The following is a 22,069-nucleotide window of genomic DNA, read 5'->3' on the forward strand; positions in this document are numbered from 1 at the left end:
TCCATCTCAGAAAGTGCTTTCCATATCCAACACCCCCCCTCCCTCTTCCTCTTCCTGCTCCGCTCGCCTGTCAGTCTGTATACGACTGCTGACTGCGAACGGAGCTCTGCCAGTGCTTCAGCTGTCACCCAAGCTCGCTGTCGCCGAAGCCGGGTGGGTCGGGCCGGCTGCAGGCGGAAGGAAGCAAGTGACACACTGTGTCACACACCAGTGCAAAACGTGCACACACACGTATGCACTTATACACGCATTACCAGCTCAGCTCGGGTTGAGCGGGGTCTCTTCGCTGACCTACTTCTTTATTGTCACTAAGAGGCAAAAGCAGAGTCCGCTCGCACTCCACATAAACTCTGCGAGAGAGCGGGGCCGCGAAGCCTGCACAATGCGAGTGTTCAGGAACAAGAAGGGGCCCCTAACCTCACGGTTCCCCCTCACTTTCTTCCCCCTGGTAGCAGGGGAAAACAGCTACATACAAAAAGGTGCCCCTTGTGCAGGCTGGAGGTGTTACCAACCAGCTCCAGCCTCAAGCAGCCATCTTGTCTGAATGTGTGAAAGATAAGCAAGTAATGAGTGCATGAATGAAAGGGGAAGAAATGACCCGAGAGCTTGTTTCATTATCAATCTTGCACTTTTTAAACTTATGCTTGCCTAATGCTTGTAGATATACAAGCATTAGGTATATTAAAAACAATTTAGTTTAAAAAACAATTGGTGTGAAAAGAATCATGACGAGCTTTCTTGGTTTAATCATCCACTGATTAAATGATACAAGCAAAATGAAGCTAGCTGATTATGCCATGGAAAAAACTGGCTCGTTGACCAGCAGTGTGCAGCACATTTTCAGGTCTTTCATTAAAAGGACATCCACTCCAAAGACATGGATGAAACGCTGTCAGCTGAGGGATATTTGCAAACATTTATGTCCAACATGACACAAAAAAATTATTGCTTCTTAAGCTGGGATTCAGCAACCTAATAAAACTCCTTAACAGAGGAGCAAAGTCCACATTCTGATGATTCAAAACGCAATAAAAAGGTTCAAGTTCCTACAGTAAATGCCATCTAACAGTTACATCACATCAGAGTTACTGGTGGTTCAAAACTAGAAAATAAACAACTGGTCTGAAGAAAGCCGCATCTTGAAGTGGCTTCCTAATTCAGTCCGAGGGTCAATATTCAGCATGTTGTAAAGGTATACCCAAATCTGAATAACTGAATTTAAAAAAAGGTTGCTGCCGAACTTGACATGCTAAGCAGGAAATTGCACCATTTTAAATCATGGCTTGGAGCAGGGATGTGGCTGCAACAAGACAAAAACTGTAAGTGTACACCAATAAACTACCATCTCTAAATGTGGCTAAATCATTTACTACAAAACAAAAAAGAAACTGCAAAAACCTGACTTTTGTGCCAAAACACGAAGAGATCTCTCACCGAGTTTTAACTGTAGTTGCAGGTAGTTTCCAGATAAAGCCTGACACTATCCCATGAGGATAGTATTACTATGGTGCAGCTGGGGTTTAATTAGAAGCAATGTTGAGGCTGGCTATGATTGAGTCTCAGCTTGCTCGTCTTAACGGTCCCTGAAGTGGAAATGGCAGAATATCCGTGAGGAACGAGAGGTGCTTCCCAGACGTACAAAGGCTTCCAACAAACACAGAGAGACAGACGACACAGGAAGCCCACAGAGAGAGGGGGAGCATGTGACCGTTCTTAGAAGATTCTCAAAAGCCCCCCTATGCTCTTCAAACCCTGACACTACTGTAATGATCACACCTACCAGCAAGAAAGAAACTGAAGCGAGGATGAAGGAAAAATAAGGAAGAGAGAAAAAAAATTGAGAAACTGTCGTAAGTTTTGAACCACCATCATGCTTGCAATTCCACAATTAGGAGGAAATATTTTATGAGACACACTAAATGAGAAACAATCATGAGGTTGCTGGATATCTGTCATTCATTTAGTTAGTGAGTCATATCATGATGGGTCAACGTTGGGTACGGTCACAATAAACTCTGCCAGTGAACGACAGCAGACTTCAAACATCCATCCATCTGACAAGTTTCTCATACATCAACTCATTCATTTATGGAAATCATATGCAAACTGGCTGTCAAGCTCTGGACGAATCTACAAGGCCTGGACGAAATTCATTTCCCTATGCGTGATTATTTTTGCCGCTTTCTGCTACACAAAGCAATGAGATCACTTGTTTATGGAACGCTTGTCGAGAATGGGGAAATGCACAAGCCGGGAGATCTCGGAAAGTGGAGGCAGTTGGGAATGGACCAGTTGCCGATGTCAAACTATTCAATCTCTTGTCCATCCATCAATTGTGTGTCGCTTATCTGAGCGTTTTATCACACCAGCGAGGATCTATGGCTTTTCTGGAGAGTCCCAAGAGTTTGTTTGGTCTGAAAACTTTATAATATGTCTGCTAAGCAACTAAATGTAGGTCGACTGCAAGAGGAGATAAACTGACTAAAACAACCTCCTGACACCGGCTTCTCATACTTGAGTTAACTGCCGATATACTTTGCACAACCTTATAGCCATTTTGCACCTCACTGATTGGTTGCAGAATACTTATATTACATGCATCTTGTGATTTTTTATTAGATCTGTAAAATGGAGTATTTATGCATCACCATGCAGTTTTTTTTTGTCTATTCATTTTTTGATATCAAATTCTAATTAATCCTTAGTTACCATTTTTGTTGCTTCTCATACAAAAAAAATGGCAGAAAATAAATCCTTGCATTATCCAATAAAAAGCAGAAAAGCAAAGAGGCAAAATATTTCTGCAATGCAAACACTTAATAGATACAACTAAAGTTAGTGGATATCTGTTCTTTAAGTTAAGTCTATGCACTGTATATATTCCAGGCATATAGTGTCATTTTACAGCACAATCGAGTAATTATGTTACTTTCAGTTGTTATAAAAATGCTGAATTAAAAAGAAAATTGACAAAGCAAATTGTGCCTCTGTCTCTTTAAGAAGCTCTTGCTCTTTCAGACACCCCGCCTTCCATCTGTCATCACAACAGCGATGCTCTATTAAGCCATTTACAACCGTTCTTAGTAGCACTGGACTGAGAAGTAGTTTGTACGATGAGCTCACCAGGTGTTTGCTAATTGCTGCTATCGCTAGTCTGGAGGAGCTGTGTGGGGAATGAGTGCTCCGTCAGGTGAAAGGTCAGCTGGAGACTGCATCTCTGAGGAACCGTGAGAGAATGAGTGTTTAGGCATTCCCAAACTGTTGCCATGGGAGATTTAAGGATGAAAGAATCAGCGCAGCACTCCATGTATGTTTTGATGAGAGGATAATGTTAAAACACGATAAAATGCTCAAAAGAACTTCGATTTTTGCAATACAGCCTACCTTCCCCTCCAATATAAGTATCCGTACTGTTGCAGCTCTTGGGTTTAAAATTTTGCGTAAATATGCCAATGCATTCCAGACTACATTATGTGAAAAGCTGAAAAACAGCTAAATGCTGTTGCCGTCAGTTTAACACAGAGACAAGAATCAACTGACTATTATACAAAGAGCAGCAGCTGGAGGAGCCGGGGGTGGTGGGTGATCATGTACAGCTAGGAATTCTGGGCCTCATGTCAGCAGCTGACTCTGGATCTGGAACAATAAATATCTAATCCCCGTCATGTAACGAGGCCAGTGTGCACCTCTGGACCCAATAAATCAATCAGGGTATCCCCCATGTAGGTGTCCCTCGCTGCAGCAAGAGGAAAATATCTGGAGTAAAAAAAAAAAAAAGCTACAACAGCGCAAGTAATAAAAAAAAAAAAATAGACTGAGTTTGGAAACAACAATGGCAATCCAGAGGAATGAGGTGGGGGAAACCTGGTTTATTTTCTGTCACCGTGGCTCATAGGTCCATTTGAAATAATATGTCAGCAGGTTTCCTAGCTTAGCCGAGTCCTGTCCACAGTCTGAGTTTTAAAATAATACCCGTTATTACTGTCCGACTGTTCGCTGTGAAGCTTTAACAATCAGTCTGACTTGTGATCAAGCAGCTGATTGGGAGGGAGACCGCTGCGTAAACTCGTACAGACGCCAACATTAAAAAGCCAGCGTAGACCAATTATATTCCGATCAAGCTAATCAATGTCACAAGCGTGACCCCAGAGTGTGTGCGACATGTGCCATTTCTCAAATCTCTGCCACATAGATTTCCATCTAACTGCAGCAAACGCGGCGTTAAAGGCGAGCCAGCGGCAGTCACAGCTCTGACAAATTCGTCCCTCCATGAAAATGAGCAGTGGATAGATTTCGGCGTGCAGCCTGCCAGAACTACGGGAGGGAGACTAAATGATTATGTTCCAACAACACCATTCCCGCTCACAGAAAAACAACAATCAGGGTTCTAGGTAGGATATTGCGGCCGCATAAAATTAAAGGGGAGTGGGAGCGAGACAGACAGGGGGAGGGAGGCTGATTTCATGGAGATAATCAGAGCCTGCAAGCATGTTTGACTGTTTGTCTCCAAATGTGCTGCTGGGAGAGGCAACCTGCAAATAACAGGCAGCACTATGTGTACGTCATTTCTATGTCAGAGTTAACAGATGAACTAACAGATGAACTAACTAACAGGAAGCAGGCTGAGGTGATAAGGAGATAAGATTACCATTAAGTGTAATGGTTAATGGAAGCTAATACAGACAACAGAACAGTCAGATAGTAGCCCAATGAGGGACAATTAGCAATCAGCCAGGTTGCGTTAGTCCACTGATCTTTCTATTTTTATTTTTTTCTGTTACTATTATTTTCAGCCATGTTGGTTAGATACAAGCACCCACACAGAACATGAATATGCCTCAGCCCCAAAAAAAGACCAACGCCGCAAGCTAATTTATTTCAGTCAAAAGGAGAACTCTTGAAGAAAACAATTTTATAAAATAAAAAAAGCTCTCACAGTCAGAAAGGCATTGTAAATGATTAGTCATCCGGCGAGTCAACACAATTGTGACTTTTGTCACAGTTCATTTACAAATGAAAAGAAAAATATTGACAGAGATTTTTTTTAAAAAGAATTTTCACTTGAATCACGGTGTGGTGATTATACTAACCCTGTAAAACTCAATTTTCAGAAAACTTTTCTCTATAGAAAAAAAATTAAATAAAAATAAAAGACATGCCCACCAAGAGTTTGAGGTTCTGGATCTAAACTGAGATGCACAGAAAAACAGTCTGCAGACTGGAATCAGTTCATTTCCAGCATGACCTGTCCTGACCGATGACCAGCCAGCTGGAAGCTTTAAAACCCATCTTCATCTTCCAACCCCTGAATGCACCATATGCAGGTGCTTCCAAAGCACACAGAAAACGCCACCTCTTTCTGTGTGAAAAAGTCTGCGTCTCATCTACAAATTCAAATTTCAGTCTAGCAAAGAAAGATTAGGAAACAAAGCCAGAAATATTGCAAGAGAGGCCTTGAGCAGTAGGGCTTACACTGAGATCATGATAACTGTTAGTCAGAGTCTGCACAAAGAAAATGGGCAAGAAGTAATTAAATGATTTCAGCTTGTAGTTCGGACCAAATCTGAATTTCTGCACTTGAATTCTTAACCATTAAAACAGAAATGCTTCATTGCTTTAAGAATCAAAGAAAAGCAAACCGTAAAAGGAAATTGAAAACAAAAAAAATAATAATAATAGAAGCGAGCAGCAAGGGAAGAGCAGAAAGAAAAGGAGGATAAAAAGAGAGGTAATTAATAACAGCCCTGATACAGTGGGGACAAAGAGTGAAGTTGATGCATGAGGGGCAATTAGATGGCATCCGTGGAGCTACACAAGACCGATGCACTCCCAGTTTTACAGCATCTACTGACGCTCGGGGGATGACGACCAAAGAGGAAGCTAGAAACGGGAAGTAAATTGAATTATTTTCAGGCCAAGACAGAGAAGAATCTCATGAAAATGTCAATATTACACTAGTGTAAATTACAAAAGCTACAGTCAATGCGCAGCCAATTGATTATGATAGACCCGACACTTACTTTGATTTTAAGTCACATGGCCTGCTAGTAGCTGTCAATTAATTGGATAGCTTCGTTACTGCGTGCGTTTTTCTGGATTAAATGGATCGTTTGGCATGTAAATGCTCACAAAGAACAAAGCTTCTTACAAACATCTGAAGTGATTCACTGAACGGGAGGAAATCGTGGGGTTTTCTGTTTTTTAAAACATCAAAAAACAGAAGCTGCGAAGGGACTAGTCCCCCAAAATTCTCAAGAGATAAACGCGAAACTCAGCATTTATCATATGGTTTTTTTTTTCTCCTCACTTTGTTTCAAGTTGTAAGGTGCCCAGTAGCACGCACAAGATGCTTTGACTCAAAACAGAAAAAAGTCACAAAGGCTTATTTAAATGGTTTACCGACAACAGCCCTTTGGATCAGTCAGTCATAAGGACACAGAAATTCATTGGAGAGACTCTATCCACCACTGTTTGATTTCCACATCTTAAATGTTGCCGATTTATGTTTCAATCAATATAATCTAACTGTACATATTGCTCTTCCAGCCAGTGGAACATGACGAGGATTAAAAATGTCATGTGTGACTTCGCGCTATGACTAATCTGAAATTCCACTCTCAATTTCTGCGTCTGAATGATGAGGCGGCTTGTTCAGAATGAAATTTATTGTCAACAATGGCAAATTAAATAAAAAGGTCCGCTGTCAGGAAACAGTCAGCCGTCACGAACTGCGAAAGTAACCAGCCTCTTATGACTAATTCTGTATTATTTCAAAATTCGTCACAACATCTGGGCGATACGAGGAAAACCGATGACTAAATGAAGAGCTCGAATTGGCAAAAAGTCGTGTTATCTGTTCTCTGAAAGAGGGTGACTTACTCATTTCTAATGTATTTTGTTTTCTGCTACCAGCTTTGCGTCTTTTGGATGAGTTCGTTGGAATTCCTTTTCACTTAACAAAAACTTCGTGTGCAACCTGAAGGATGTTTTCCTCGCTCAGAAATCTCGTCAACGTATCGGTTTCCATTCAAACCTGTGGGGGAGTAGGTGGGTGGGGGGATAAACAAGTCCCCTTACCGACACAAGCACTCGTCTATACAGTAGGCAGAGTGGTAGAGTGTTACCGTTAAACATCAAAGCATTCATTGTTTTTGCAAAAAAAACACTAACTTTTACCCGCCTTATACGTTTGTACGTGTAGACATACACATGTGTGGTAGTCGGCCAGGTTTAGAGTCGATAACCTCATTTCCTATCCGGTTCCTCAAACAACTGAACCTCAAGACACAAACATTACATCACTCCCTGAAGCGACTGTCAATGGCACATCTTAGACAAAATGCCTTACACTGAATGTCGTCACTGCAGATATTTCACACGGCGGTGTGCTTAATTAGATTGCCGCCATCCTCTATGGGTGTACTTTTTCAACGATCTGCAAATTCCAGGCCTGGTCCGCAACCCCCCAGGGCCGTGTGATGTTTGATCCGGGGCCAGAGAAGGCCAGCCAGACATTCAAGCCCGGGCCCTGGCGCCCTTCCCTCGGTGCAGCTTGCACTATAGCTCCCTGCTGTGAGGCCTGGAGGAAATCACACTGCCTACAGAATTGTAAAAAAAAAAAAGAAGGCTCTTATCTGTTGAGCGGGGGTTAAAGCAGGGGGGGAACAGTACATTTTACATCCAGCCGACTTCTCTCTGTGGAAATGCTTAAGAAGTACCTATTGCTTTGAGAGAAAAAAAAAATCAATACGCAAAAAAGGGAAGAAAAAGAATCAATGCTGCGTTACCGACTTATTGATTCACACCTTTTAAAAATACTTTACACCTACAGAAATAAAATATTTCAACAAATAAAAGAAAAGCCTAAGAATTTAATTAATACGAATGTTACAGCTCAAATGACGATTAATGGCGAAGACAAGTTTTAAAATAATTCTAGAAGATCATTAAAATTGACGGATGAACACAAGATGTTAGAGTGTAAAATATCATTAATACAGCCACACAATTTTAGGAAATCATGCAATTTGCTATAAAGTTGTATTGTATACTTTTTATCCTGAATGAAAGCAAGAAGTGCCACCAAACATAACACAGGCAAAGAGAATCTGAATACTAATAAAACATCCAGCCAACTCCTATTACAGATGCAACAACTGATGGAGTGAGGGTTTACAGATCCCGACGTCCTGAACCGCCGGCTAACCGTTAGCCGGCTAACCGTTAGCTGGCACAGTAACGATGTTGTGACTGCCAAGCAGCTGGATAAAACTTAAGGTTCCCAGGCACTCGGGTGTATTTCACTCTGCAAATGTCTGTGTGTACTTGAAGCGAATATCTGCCAGATATGTCCACACAAAGGTAAAATTTTGTGTTGCAAGGCAAAACAGTGTTCACTTCAAACCGTTTTGTATGCAACCCCAAGCTTATAAGCCACAAGGATATGCAGAAGCCAGACTGCCATTTTGTGTCGCTCTATCAGGTGTGCCTCGCTGTCCTGGTGGATAGGCATACAACTGGCTCATAATACTTCCTAGTACCTACTTGGAAAGCGGGAAATTAAGGAATTTGTTGCGAGAAACGTACGCAATCGGTATGGTCGTCGATGAAACCTCAACTGCCTGAGAGTGCGGTGCTCACAGAAGCCGCACAGTACGCCAGAGTTTGAGAGCCTTACGTCAGCATGTAATGGCTGGCCAATGCTTCTCGGCTAACAACTATAAAGAAAATAGTTTTGTGGATTTCTGTATTGTTGACCAAAAAGAAAAACAAAAACAAACAAAAAAAGCAGAAAAGTGATTAGCAGTTTTCCCAAAATATTGTGGTAATTTCATCCTGTTCTCATGCTGCCTTCCTCACGAGCTGGAAGAATCTTAACAACCCTAAAAATTGTACTTAAAGTTCCATGGCACAAAACACAATATCTTATAAAATAATAAAGTAGAACCTGATTCATCAGCCAAAGCGGGACGGTGCCAAAAAGGAACTGAGCTGAATATCCAACAGCTTATTAGCGGTAAGAGGAAAAACTGCTTCGTCGTAAAAGAAATTATTTATAGATTACTGCTCTTGGTAGAAAGCTTGTCAGATTGTAACACATAACAAGAGCCTTTATGAGTGTACTCTGAATAGTTAGATTATTATGATCCCTGCACTGAACTCATGATTCTGTCTATTTTCTTTGTGGAAAAATATAACATGTCAGCATTTTACCAAAGCCAGAAACATTGTTGGGATTTCCTGATCTTAGAAGCACGATTAAATATTTTTACATTACGCAGACGCGTGGGTTTGACAGCAAACCTGACATTTTCGGCGCAGAGAAAAGCGTGTAAGAGAGGGGGGGATCAATACTTGACTGAGCCTCTGCTCTGCTGCCTCATCCCCCGAGGCTTAATTCGCTGGATGTTTAAAGACGAGCGATTCACAATAGGGGATCAGATGGGATTGACCACGGGATGAAAATGTGAGGAGTGTTTATTAAACCGATGTCGCCGAGACTAGGAGCGGTGGGTGAAGGTGCAGCCGAGATCGTTCAAGAGGTTGTCCAAGAGACACTCGTAATGGTTATTAACAGCTAATGCCCGTCTAAGCTGCAATCGCCTGGTGATACAAGAAGGCTACAAAACAAGCTAACACCTCCCCTTTAAGCTTTAAAGCATGGGAATCAAACCTGAATGTTGAGAAACAAAACATGAACACTAAAAGACTGATAATATCACAAGCAGGAATAAAATACATATAGTACTTTAAGAAGAAATAAAATTAAAAAAGAAACTCGTCTCCTTTGACCCCAGAATTGCTGAATTGTCCTTCAAGGGCCTATGTAAAGTCCACAAGGCCAAAGCAAAGACAAAGCTAAAGTGTTGATTCAGCTTCATGGGGATACTGAACGGATAAGCAGCGGCAACCACACACACGGGCGCGCGCACGCGAATATGGATGAGTGAGCATGTGTGTCCGCAGACATACAAACACATGCAAGCAGCCTTTCAGAGCCTGACCAGCTGTCCTACCCCCTCCCACTCTCCCATTCCCATCTCCATCCAAACCTACGAGAGGCCGGAGGATATAAATCACTCGAACGAAGACGTGCACAGAGGGAACACAAGTGGTGTACGTGACACACACAAACCTACATCGCTGAGTCCGAACTTGCCTTGCTTTATCTACCAGCGCATATGCAGTCAAACACACCTACGCGAGCTTTTACACACACATTGTATAACAAAGAAAGTCACGCCCAGTTTATGGCATTACGCATGCAAATAGCTCACACAGTTTATGTGTGCGCAAGATACGGAGCAGAGTTGGCCTCAAAGTCAATTTATCTCACCTACTGACTCCAGGTGTACGCTTAATGACCTGTGTGTGTGTGTGTGTGTGTGTGTGTGTGTGTGTGTGTGTGTGTGTGTGTGTGTGTGTGTGTGTGTGAGAGAGACGAAGAGATCAAGCTTGGTGCGAGCACCTGATAAGCAGAGAAGGTTGTATTGCATCACAAGAGACTGGGCTCTGCATTACATAATGTGGAAAACTTAAGAGAGTAAAGGTTGCTGGTGTTGATGAACCGTCCTTTGGTCATCCAAACTGAAACCGCTGGCCTCTGGGCGCCAGCAGGGAGGAAGTCAACTCTCCTGGCAGAGGCACACCTTGTAGATCATTTTCCCATAAAAGCCTTCGCTGCTTTCAAAATTGTGTTTCTACAGACACTAAAGCTTGCTTCTGATAACGCAAAATGCTATGAAAAATCTCAAAATGTACAAGTCAATTATGATTCCTTTGTTTTAATCTTAAAGAAAAAAATGAGTCAAGTTGTTTAAAACCACATTTAAATCCCAATGCGATAGTTAAAAAATTTATATATATTTTACCTTTTAAAAAGAGTTGTCTCGTTTTCTGATTTTGGCACCCATCAATCATCCTTGTAGCGCCCAGTCTTACAACATTCAGGCGCTATGGTAACTATGTGAGCTTCGTCATAAACCCACCCTCGTAACCACCAGGAGGTTAGAGTAACTACGCAATCAGCTTTATATCATTAAGCTGCTACAGTAACTACAGGCTATATTCCAATATCACCCTTGAGCACTGCGGCTTTTTCAGCGAGGTCTACTCCAGCTAGCTCATGCTAAAAACAGAAAGACTGATACAAAATGTGGAGCTTTTGACAAGACGATCTTTTATCTAGAGTCATTTAAGTCAAACGTGAGCACAATTTATGAAAAATAATATCCGACCTATTCTCAGGAAATTAACACCAGTTAAGGGGTTAATTAAATTATAAGCCTAAACACATGACTTTTATTAAATTTTAGAGATTTATTTTGTCCAGTGAGTCGCATACATATACAGATTAAGAAAAAAAATTACGCTTAATTATCCAACTTCAAAACTTGGTTCTGCTGCTCATAGGTGCTATTTGGGAAAATCATACCTGATCTGGAGGCCAAAAGCAGCAGTCAGGCGGTCCCCCTTTTTATTATTTGAATGAGTGTCTATTTATATACACTCATCACTAAGTTGAAAACATAAGTTTTGATGTGTCAGGTGAAAGATAAAGAACAAATTCTGATTAAAAGTCTCCAGAAAAGCCTTTATTCTACAGTAATTCTGATCTTTATCTATGGAGTTTGGAAAGAATCCTGGAACCTCAATTATTTTTCCCTGCTCATCCCCTTGTGGAAAATAACAATTCCTCACTTTTCGAGACTCGATGGGAGCACTGAGTGGGCAAGCCAACTTTACTCCTCAGAAATGTCTCTGGCAGAAGCAATTGAGCAAGGCCAGAGTGATGCGAAGCTGGGCCTGCAGCGTGGGAAGGCTGCTTCCTCACATGAACCACAACAAGTGATGTTCACCAAACTGCCAAATTTAATTATTTAGCATGTGTCGCTAAATAAGAGGAAGAGATGAGACCGACTAGGTCCGATTATGCGTTCTGTGTTTCCCTACAACTGAGGTTTGTTTTGCTTCTTTTTTTTATTCTTTTTTTTTTTTAGCTCTTTGGAAATCCAAATGATAGATTCTTGTCTTGTTTGGAAACTGATTCTCTCTCATGCTGATAAATACAGCACGGTCATGGGAAGGGTAAACTGACTAAGCAAAAAACACGCCCATGAGGATGACACCCATTTCATAACTGCCTTTCGCGTGTGCCACGTGGAGTGCAACCATAGTGAATGTATGGTAGTAAAATAAACAGGCTGTAAAGCACCTCTTTAGCCAAAGTGCACTCAGCTTTGCCCTGGTAGCCATAGTGACAAAGGGGTTGCAAAGTGAACCCTGCCATGTTGCACACGTGAGGAGGAGAGAGATTATGAAAGAAGAATTTGCATTGAAACATAAGGTGAAATGAAGCGCACCGAGGCCCGAGCACGGCGAAAAAACAACCCCGCGACCCTCTCCTTCGTGGGCCCGCATGGGGCCCACATTTCATTTGGACAGGCCAAAGAACGCCGGAGCGAGACAGAGGGGACACAGAGATAAAAAGAGGAAAAGGAGGAGAAGAGAAGAGGGGCTTGGGGAGGGGGGTGGGTTGAGTCTGTGGCTTCGCACTCCCCCAGCTCTCTATTTTTGTTTCCTCTTTTTGTGCGAGCTCCGGCACACACACTCGCGCAGCGCAGTGGATTTTCGACTTGGTCCTCATCAGTTGTGGGCCTGATGAAACGAACACTGACAGCCTCTTTACATTTGTAAAGGCCCCTGCAGCAGCTGGGCTTGTCACACACACACCCACGCACACACACACACACACACACCTAAAGGCTTTGAATCTGAGGCCTAGCCCGAGCTTGGGCCAACAGGAAGAGTCGACTCTGCACAAAATGGCCCTGGCCGCACTGAGCTGCACTCCGCTGCGACTCTCGCTAACACGGATAACCATCCACACAATATGTGTCATGTTTTGTTAGACAGAACAACACCGCCCCGCGTCAGTCTTTGATACCTCATTCATGACAAAGGTTTTTACCTTTTAACCACAGGCTTTGTAGAGTAAAAATAATAAAACAAACCTACACAAAATGCAGTTTCCCACCTAGATTTTTTTTATTTTTATTTAAATTGACAGTGTATTTTACTTCAGGAGGTATTAATGTGTCTAATCATAATCATAGCCAAGCCCTGTTTGCCTTAATTATATTTTAAATCATTCAAAATTTTAATATCAGTGGCAGACAGCGAGTGTTTGTTGGGAGCACAAGGTGGGGGTTAAGGGGCAACAACTCACACTTGTGTTTCAGGGGAAATGGTTAAGCCAAGCATGTATAATTGTCTTACGCTAATTAGGGGGAGGCAAAGAGAGGGAGGAGGGGTGGAGTGATCCGTATGGGCCAGGAGTCCCGTCTCAAAAGCCTGGAGAGGAACTCCTGGAGCAGGAATCTACACGCTTGGTGGGAAAGAAAAAGACAATTAAAAAGTTTTTTGTTTAAGACCTATTTTGGTCCACCACATCTGCAAAAAAAGAAAAGTAAATGTCTAGGCCTTAAAAAAAGAAATCATGTCATTTCAGAAAGGTTTACAATAGCTGTTCTATTCTGGATCTAGCTTAAATTTGGATTCAAGCGACTCATCATTTCCTCAAACATCCAGTTTCCATTAATGCAGGGGAAGATTTACACACATGGCCTAGTTAAAAAAAACAACAACTTATCTTTGCCGTCTGTAATCAAACTCCTCCTTCAACAAACAGCAGCCAGTTTGAATTAATCTCAACTAACGTGAATGAAACTGCTCGGTCACGTCACAGTGTATCAAGTAACTACGCTACGACCCAAAAAAATAGGAACAAAGATCAAGCTGTTCTTCTGTCAGCCTTTCCAAACATCTGTCTCCTTCAAGTCGCCCCACATTTGCGCTGCTTTCCAATAAAGGCTGATACATCAGCACATTGTGTTACTGACACCGAGGTGCTGAAAGGAAACAAAAAACATCTGGTGGCCATAAGAGGTCATGCATGCAGATGTGCTAAATCCCTATAAAAAGAGACTGGTTTTTTTCTTGTACACTTTCCTAAAAAAAAAAAAAAAAGTAGTGGTAAATTCAAACTAGTTAGTGCCAACTATAAGCTACTAATTCAGTATTTTAATGTGACACTTATGAGGTACAGTCATGTGGCCATAAACTGAAAAACAGTCTTCAAGAAACTATTACTCTGGCTGCAATGGAGCATTAATGTTTCTGCTTTCAGATATAATGTTGCTCATATAAAACTGTTGCTCAATTTAGCAAACTATTTCGTAATACTGTTAACTTTTTGGGGTTTATTGTGGAAATCTGTTGGCCAACAACAAGACCAAAGCTTAGAAATGGGCTAACAGCGACCGTAGCCCAGTATCCCAATGTTTTGAGGTTACCCCATTTTCTTTTAATGAACAGTTGTTTTGAAAGTAACGTCTAATATTGTTCCAAGCAAAATATCTTATCAGGTAAGGCTTTTCAATCTGTCGAACCTAAGCAATCTGCAACAATTTGATAACAGTGAGCCCTACGTATGACTAAATCTGCAACATTAAACAGAACATACACACCTCCTTTGGTTTTGTTTGTTCTGTACTGTTTTGGAAATGGTTGTATGACCACATGAAGGTTTGACATAGTTAAATGGATGAAGATATTTCTAGAAATGATGCAGTTTTAAACAGATAAATTCAAAGAAACTCTATTTTCATGTAGACAAGAGGCCTATGGGTTCCTAACTAAAACATCAATTGCAAATTGTACGCATAAAACAATTTCTCTTGGTACTAAGGATGTCTAATTATATTGTTTTTCATTACTAGACATAAAAAGTCATAACTTTTAAGAAAAGGAACTGCAATCCTGAGACAGTAACAATAAATGATCTGTGCAAAGCACACAAACTGTGGTAAAAAAAATAGAATAAAATCTTATTTTCTGTTTGTACTATTTGTCCACTGTTTGTTCCATTAGATTGTTGGTAATCCACTTAAAAAAGGACTTAAACCCAGTGTACGCTGTGCCTCCAAGCTGCCCAGTGAGATAGCTACAGCCTTAAACCGGCTTCCTTACGCCAGTAGGTGATGCAGTGAGTCTGTGTTCTCAACTGGTGGAGAAATTCACTATTTATCTGAGCTCATTTACATTTATAGTAAGTTGAGTTTTCGCAGTCAAGCAAATGCTGAATTAAATCAAGATTGCTAAACTAAACATGACAAATACGTTGGATAATAAAGCTCACAGTATGCTAATCAGCTATAGGTGTTGCTAGATGGTGGCAAAGTGCTTGCAATACAATGCTTGGTATGTGTGGAATGTTCACTTTTTTTACGCCCCCGCCAAAGAAGGCTTTTGTATGAGACACAAAATTTCTTTCCATTATGACCTACGAAGACGTCACACTAACGTGTGAACTGATTGAGGAAATCACAGAACTTCAGCCTACGGTAGTTTCTTCAGTGGCCATGATGGTTGCAAACAGATTATTTTTTCTTTTTAAAGAGATTGATGGAGTAAATGTACTTGTATGTATGAATGTGCGTCTGTCGTCAGTTTTTATCACTAACCAGATGACACTTTCATTTTGTTGTACATCCTACAATAATACTAAAGGTAACAACTGAATGTTTACTAAATATGATTAATGGAATTCATTTGTCCTGTTCAGTGGCATTCTGATTAGAACAGTTTCACAACGAGGAATAAACACCACCTAAAAAAAAAAAAAGTGACAAAATTTTGTGGCCATCTCTAGTTGATGGGGAACCAGAACCGTCTGTTGCCCAGGGGCCTACATCCTGCTAAGACCGACCTTGCCAACAAGAGGAAACACTTTTTAGAAACACTTCGAATCGTGTACTGGGGTTGTGATATCAGCTAAGAAGGTTTAGGACAATGCAACAAACTTTAAATCTTCAGTCACTAAGGAACCATGCAAGCGTGTACTAGAAACAAACCACACAATGATGACATTCACGCTTTGCGAGGTTTTAAAGCAATGAACGAAGAGACGGGTATTTGTCCAAAACGCGCAAGGACGCGAGTTAAAAAGCCAACACCAGGCGGAATAGTTCCGTTTCACAGGCCCCCCTTCCCCATAAATTCACCAGAAAGAAAATGGTCGCTTCGTGCATAAGCCTCTGCAATGCGACTGAACTGAACACAGCCTCTTTTTTAAAAAAGACTGGGTCGTTGAAGAACACGGTGTTCAAACGCCATAGGCCGCCTATAGCGGTGTTGAACGTAAATTATGAGTCCAAACACCGGTAAGCTAAGCACCTCTCTGTAGCATTACAGAAAAAATGGAGTTGCGCTGCTGCAATATACATCTACTCCTTCGCAGAGGTCACACAGAGAAGATTGGAGGAAAAATACAGAGCGTGGTGGAGTCTAGATGTTAAAATGGACCAATGAACACCATAAGCACATATAACCGCGTCCATTTGTCGTGTGTAAGTGTTGGAAATTGGGTGAATACGCAGAAAAGCATGACCCTCTTTTCCTGCTGCTCTGCCTGACTCTTTATGGAGAAAATTAAAGAGCCACAGCAGTCCGGCGAAACGTGTCGCCCCATGCAGCGAAAAAATAATAACCAAACACATCCCCTGCCACAACACAGTCTCCTTACACGCGTTTCTGCAATGAGAATGGGCTTTAATTGTTAAATAATTCGCTGCGAAGATAGAAACGCTCAGCATGGGACGAAATGGAGCAGAGCTATGGCCGACAGGCTCGTCTTCTCCGAGCAGCAAGAAGCGAGGAGCGAACAAAAAACGATGGGGGGGGAAGCCTTTCCTGAAACGTGTTTGCAAAATTGTTACTATTTAAAACATTTCCCACCCTTACGTCACAGCACAGACGCAAAGGGCATCCCTTCAGCACAGGGAAAACGAAGCAAAATGAGCAAAACAGTCCACCTTGAAGCAAAGCAGAAAGCCCTGAAACATGTCTGATGTCGAAGAACCCGCTGGAGCTCAGACACTAAATAAACACCACAGTCTCTTTATAGCACAACTATGTCACTGTTTAAACTTCCCATATGTTACATTTTAGAGGATATTCGACTCAGACAGTGCATAATTGCAACCTTCACAGCCCCCGATGAAAAAGTTTATGCGTTTTCACAAAGGCAAACTTGAATAGATTTCGGCGAGCATTTCAAGCAAACACAATTCTACTTACGTATTTCTTCTGGATGATATTCCTCTTAGGTCTTTCCTTGCTCATTATGCAATCCTCCAAAAGTAAAATGTTTGGCTATAGAGAGAATGGCCACATGAATTTCTTTTCTTTCGCTCTCGCCTCTCCGGGGCTCCACCAACAACTGACTATTTAAATCCCCGGCTCTGTGAGGAAAAGCTCGCTAGCTCTTGCAGAATCCTTCCTTTCGGTGTTTCCTTATGGGTTTATATAGAAATCCCAGGATTCAAGCTTCAGCGACGAGCAGAGACGGACCGGACCCGAACTCATTCAAGGATAACATAGTCAAAAAAAAAAAAAGAAGAAGACAAAAAACAAACGCACAACAATAAGTTCCATTCGCCCGAACGGCTCTGCTTCTCGTCTCTCCCCGATCTCTCGCTCTTTCTCTCTTTCGCTCGCTCTCTCTTTCTCTCTCTCTCTCTCTCTCTCTCTCTGTGTGTCTTCACGCACATGAATACCGCTGAAGGGGTTTAAATGTAGCCGAGTCACATCTTTATTCAAACGAGTAACAGCAGCGGGGAAAGAAAAATGAATAAATAAAAAAATGAAAACAAATAAAACGTTTGTCGTCGCGTCTTTTCTAAGCTGGAGCCTGCGGTCGTCGAGAGAGCTCTCCAGCGGCACTGCTCTGCCTACTGAGAGCAGCTCCTTTCTTCCTTGCCTCAGCCTATCACAGCCCCCCTACCCAGTGGCAGCTCTAGAAAATTTTACATGGCGAGGTGGGGGGGCAAAAAAAAAAAGTGGCAAGAGCTCTAGGCATGGTGACTACGCTGGACCCCCTCGGTGTACTATACAAAAAAAAAATCTACTTTAAGTAAAAAATAATCAAGAAGATATCCACAAAACACTTTGTTGTCACTGTCTCTTCTATGAAAGACATTTTTTAAAGGGGCAGTGTAATATATTTTTATAGTTTTACATTATGTTGTAATGTTATTTCTTCATCAAAAACATATACGTAATGTGTTTCATGCATGTTTTATAAATCCTTTAATCTCCCATTCGGTGTAAAAAGCTTAGTGGGACCAAGCACTGCCTTCGAGGACAAAGCTCCTCCTCTGAGCTGCAGTTTTCAAGCTTCCCACAGCAGAGCCAGCTCAGTTTGTGGCAGAGGCAGCTAATCATGGCACTTCCTGTGTCACCTGCCACAGTTTAGTAGGGGGCAGCTGCCATAGGGTGCCAGAGCTGCCGTGGCTGCTGATGTTGTTTTGAGGAATGCCAGTGCTGCTGATTTTCTGAAAACGTGTTAGTTATATTGTCTGTTAGTAAATTATTAGTTTTGAAATTATGTTGTGATTTAACTATGTAGAACCTGTAATACTTTTGACTGCATTTACGTGATGGAAAGTGGCGGTTCCGGTGGCAGCCGACACTAGGTGCCATGGCTACAGTGGGAGCTGCCACCAGAATCTTGCTGTCTCTCGCAACCAACCTTCGGCCTCACTCAGCACCCCTCCTCCGCAACTCCCCCACTCAGCTCCTTCAGACTAGTCAGCAGCAATTAGCAAACACCCTCACAGTTCCTACTGAGGAGTTACTTTTCCTGCAATGGGAAGTAACTCCTCATTACAGGAGTTACTTCTCAGTGCAACGCTGGTAAAAACGTTGTTCAAGGGTATTAATATCTTATGAGGATGTTGTGATGACTTTCCAAAGGCGGAGTGTTGGAAAGAGCAGGACTTTCTTAAAGAGACAGAGGCTAAATTCATGGCATTAAATTGCAAAGTAAAAATGCATTTAAATTATATTTCATATTTACAAAATTTTTTTATAGAAACTGAAGGTAACATAGTTATTTGATTGCGCAATAAAATTATATTATCTCTCTGGAAAACAAAAACTTTGAGTGTACACGTCTTTGTCTCATCTGGTAAAATAAAAAAATATTCTCACTTTCTTTAAAGTGAGAATTCTCTCCAATATATTTCAGCTCCCAGAGCTTCATTGTGAGCACTTTCTCTTGTGTATTTTGCATTTATATGACTTTAGGCACTGGGTTTGTTCTGTGAGGTTTCTGTTTCATCATGCCTCAATTTACAATAAGTGAAAAACACACACACACACACGCACACACCCACACACACACACACACACGCGCGCACACACAACAGCAATGTGCAAATAGTAACAGCAAAGACATTCGATATTAGAAAAATTGTACAAATAACAGCAGGTAAGTAAATGCATATTAAATTTGATGGAATGGTTATAGCATCTAACAGCTGCTCAGAGGAAGGACATATGATACTACTGCTTTGTGCACCTAGGATGCAGCAGTGTGTCACTAAAGGAGCTCCGCAGTTCAGTGACATGTCTCATGCCTGGGATGGGAGAAGTTGTCCAGCAGTGACGATATTTCAGCCAGAGTTCTTCTGTCTCCCACCAGATCATAGGGCCATCTTAGGACAAAGCTGACCTTCCTGTTGAGCTTTTAAAAAAAGCATTAACCTTATGGTTAGAGGTTCATTTTCTGAAGTAATGTGTTCTTATAGATAATAGGCTAATATTAATAACAGTAGCTTCACATAATAATTCAAGTGTACCTTTTTTATCTGAAAATGTGGGGTTTCTCTTTGTTCTCTTGATACATTTTTGGCACTGGAAAATTGAAATGACTTAATATGAATTGAGCGCCTCCTGATCTTGTAATTCCAACTTGGGTAGTTCAGTAAACCTCTGAAAATATGCTCAGTGTGGCTGCTCTTCATAAAAAAAATAAAATGCTGGGAAAGCTACAAGAGGCAGAAGCATTTTTGGTATTCCTATTCCGGTAGAAAGTATTAAATTAAATCAGTTTAATAGCTAGTGTTGTTTGTGTTGAGTATGTTCATTTACCGTTTAAATCTACCAAACGGGAGAAGAGGGGAGCATCTCAGTTGTGATCAAACCATAACGCGGCATCAGGAGTCAAATTTTCCTGCGATCACAGTTAGAAACAGGTGCAAAAATAGGCAAGCTCATCTGAAGTTGGAGTAATAACCTGGAAAATCTAATGTTCCTAGAGAATGGCCTCATATAGTTGGACTTCTTGCCCGGAAAGTTAGAGGCCTTGGGGAGCGCTTCCCTCAAGTTGTAGTTCCAATTTGAAAAGTTGGAGATCTCCACGATCCCCATCCACGCCAGCAGTAAGAGGTCAGATTTCCAAAAACACTTCCCCTGTTGTTGGAGTTCATAAAAAGAAAATATAAAGTACAGAGAATGTTGTCCTGTTGCCAGATATGTTGATGTGTTATATAATTTATATATAAATTATAATTTCATATCTGTTATGTATCTTCAGGATAGCAAACATGTGTTTCTGATATACCTATTTTAGAATTTAGGGGGGGAAATGTTAGTTTAATAAAAAAAAAAGTGGCTTAGGAGAAAAAGATTTTATTCCAACGTCTACACCCAACTCCCACAACCTCAAACCACGTGTGTTAAATGTTAAAGACCTACACTTAATGTAATGTTATACCGTAATAGAGTTTGAGCAAAATGTAAAACATATTAGTTCATTTTATGTTCACAGTAGCCATTTCAGATACTGAACTCAGGGCCGCTTGGTGACCTGCAAACGGCACAGTTGTTATTTTCCAGACTGGAAACTCAAAAAACCTGACCTCTGAATTATATCTGGGGAGGTTCTTTTAATACCTTTGTAATAAAGGATTTTAAGCATATTGTGATAAAAGCCACTTAGCCACCTTTTCAGTACTTAAATATTTCATTTGTTGTGACTTTACCAGGTAAATTTGTTTAGTAACTAAATCCATTTTCACATCTATTTCTTTGTCTTTAAGCAATGTTTGGTTGTTCACATGGAAACACTTTAAGCTCACCAATAAACAATGATATCATGACAAGACCAGCAAAGTGAAAGAAGCACCTCTGGTTAAATGTCCCCCCACCCCCATTTCACACCTACTCGACAAATCGGCTGCGTGACTTCCCGTTGCAAATCAGCAGTGAATTAGTTTCAATCCCTGCAACTCTGCATCATAAAACTGATGTGGAAAGAACTGAAAATGCTTTGGAAGTCTTGAGGAAGACCACTGTAAAAGTTTAGGGAAACCAAAGGGTGGCAACGAGCATTTGAATGTTTATGGCAGAAGACATCTAATAGAAATTTGTCTCTCAGTTGGGTTTTTTTTTTTGACTCCTGCGCCTCACGCTTCAACTTTCTGAAAGCTAAGCCTTCAAATGTGTTTTCTCTGCTGAGACATTTTCTTTGCTCTCTCTTGGTCTGCAGAAAGAGTGTGATTTTCACATTGCTGCCTTTTTTGCGGCGTATCCTTTGTGCCCATAGAGTTCTGCGTAGAGACATCCATGAGCAAAGAGAACAGTACCGAGAGCATAGGTTTTACCTCCCGAGAAGAAGGAAGTTTTAGCAGGAGGTGCACGGTTTAAGCAAGAGCAGAAATGTCGCAGAAACCTAAATTTTGATTGTGAGATTAACTGCTTCGGAGGAAACCACTGCACACAAAAAAATGGAAAAGGAAGAACCAGCATCTATGTGATAATCACCACCGTCCATGTTTTAATCATGCTGATTTCATTCTCATTCATGTTACGAGTAGCTATTGATTTGTTTCTCTGTGTTTGATGCAGATTTAGCATAACCCAACCGAATGATCAAAGCGCAGAACTTCCCCACGAATGCATGAACAAAAATGTCAAATCAATAGTTCACAGGTCAATAATTCCACGCATCTATCACACATGTTTGTTTAGCCTGTGAATAATAGACAAGCCGAATTAGAAAAACAAGTTATTACTGGCAGGGAAGAAAATGCAAGAAAGATGCTGTTCTCTGAAGTCAACTCTTAAATTCCGGTGAATCTAGAATTGCTCACATAAATGTTCAAACTTATTGTCCTTGATCAGTAATCTTACACTATTTTAACAGAGTCAGAGGCGTGCTGTT

The 22,069-nt window shown here is 41.2% G+C and overlaps 1 protein-coding gene across 1 annotated transcript in view; it reads right to left on the bottom strand.

Annotated features, from left to right (window-relative positions):
- Positions 1-17,810, bottom strand: part of jarid2b (jumonji and AT-rich interaction domain containing 2b) — a 112,621-nt gene extending 94,811 nt beyond the window's left edge. The window contains exon 1 of the mRNA XM_008422063.3: positions 17,140-17,810. Coding sequence (XP_008420285.1) covers positions 17,140-17,184 — 45 coding nt within the window. The 5' untranslated portion in view covers positions 17,185-17,810. The remainder of the gene's footprint in view (positions 1-17,139) is intronic.
- Between the last annotated feature and the right edge of the window lie 4,259 nt (positions 17,811-22,069).

Source organism: Poecilia reticulata, chromosome 11 (assembly GCF_904066995.2).
Source record: "Poecilia reticulata chromosome 11, P_reticulata-male-v2, whole genome shotgun sequence".
Classification (NCBI taxonomy): Eukaryota; Metazoa; Chordata; class Actinopteri; order Cyprinodontiformes; family Poeciliidae; genus Poecilia; species Poecilia reticulata.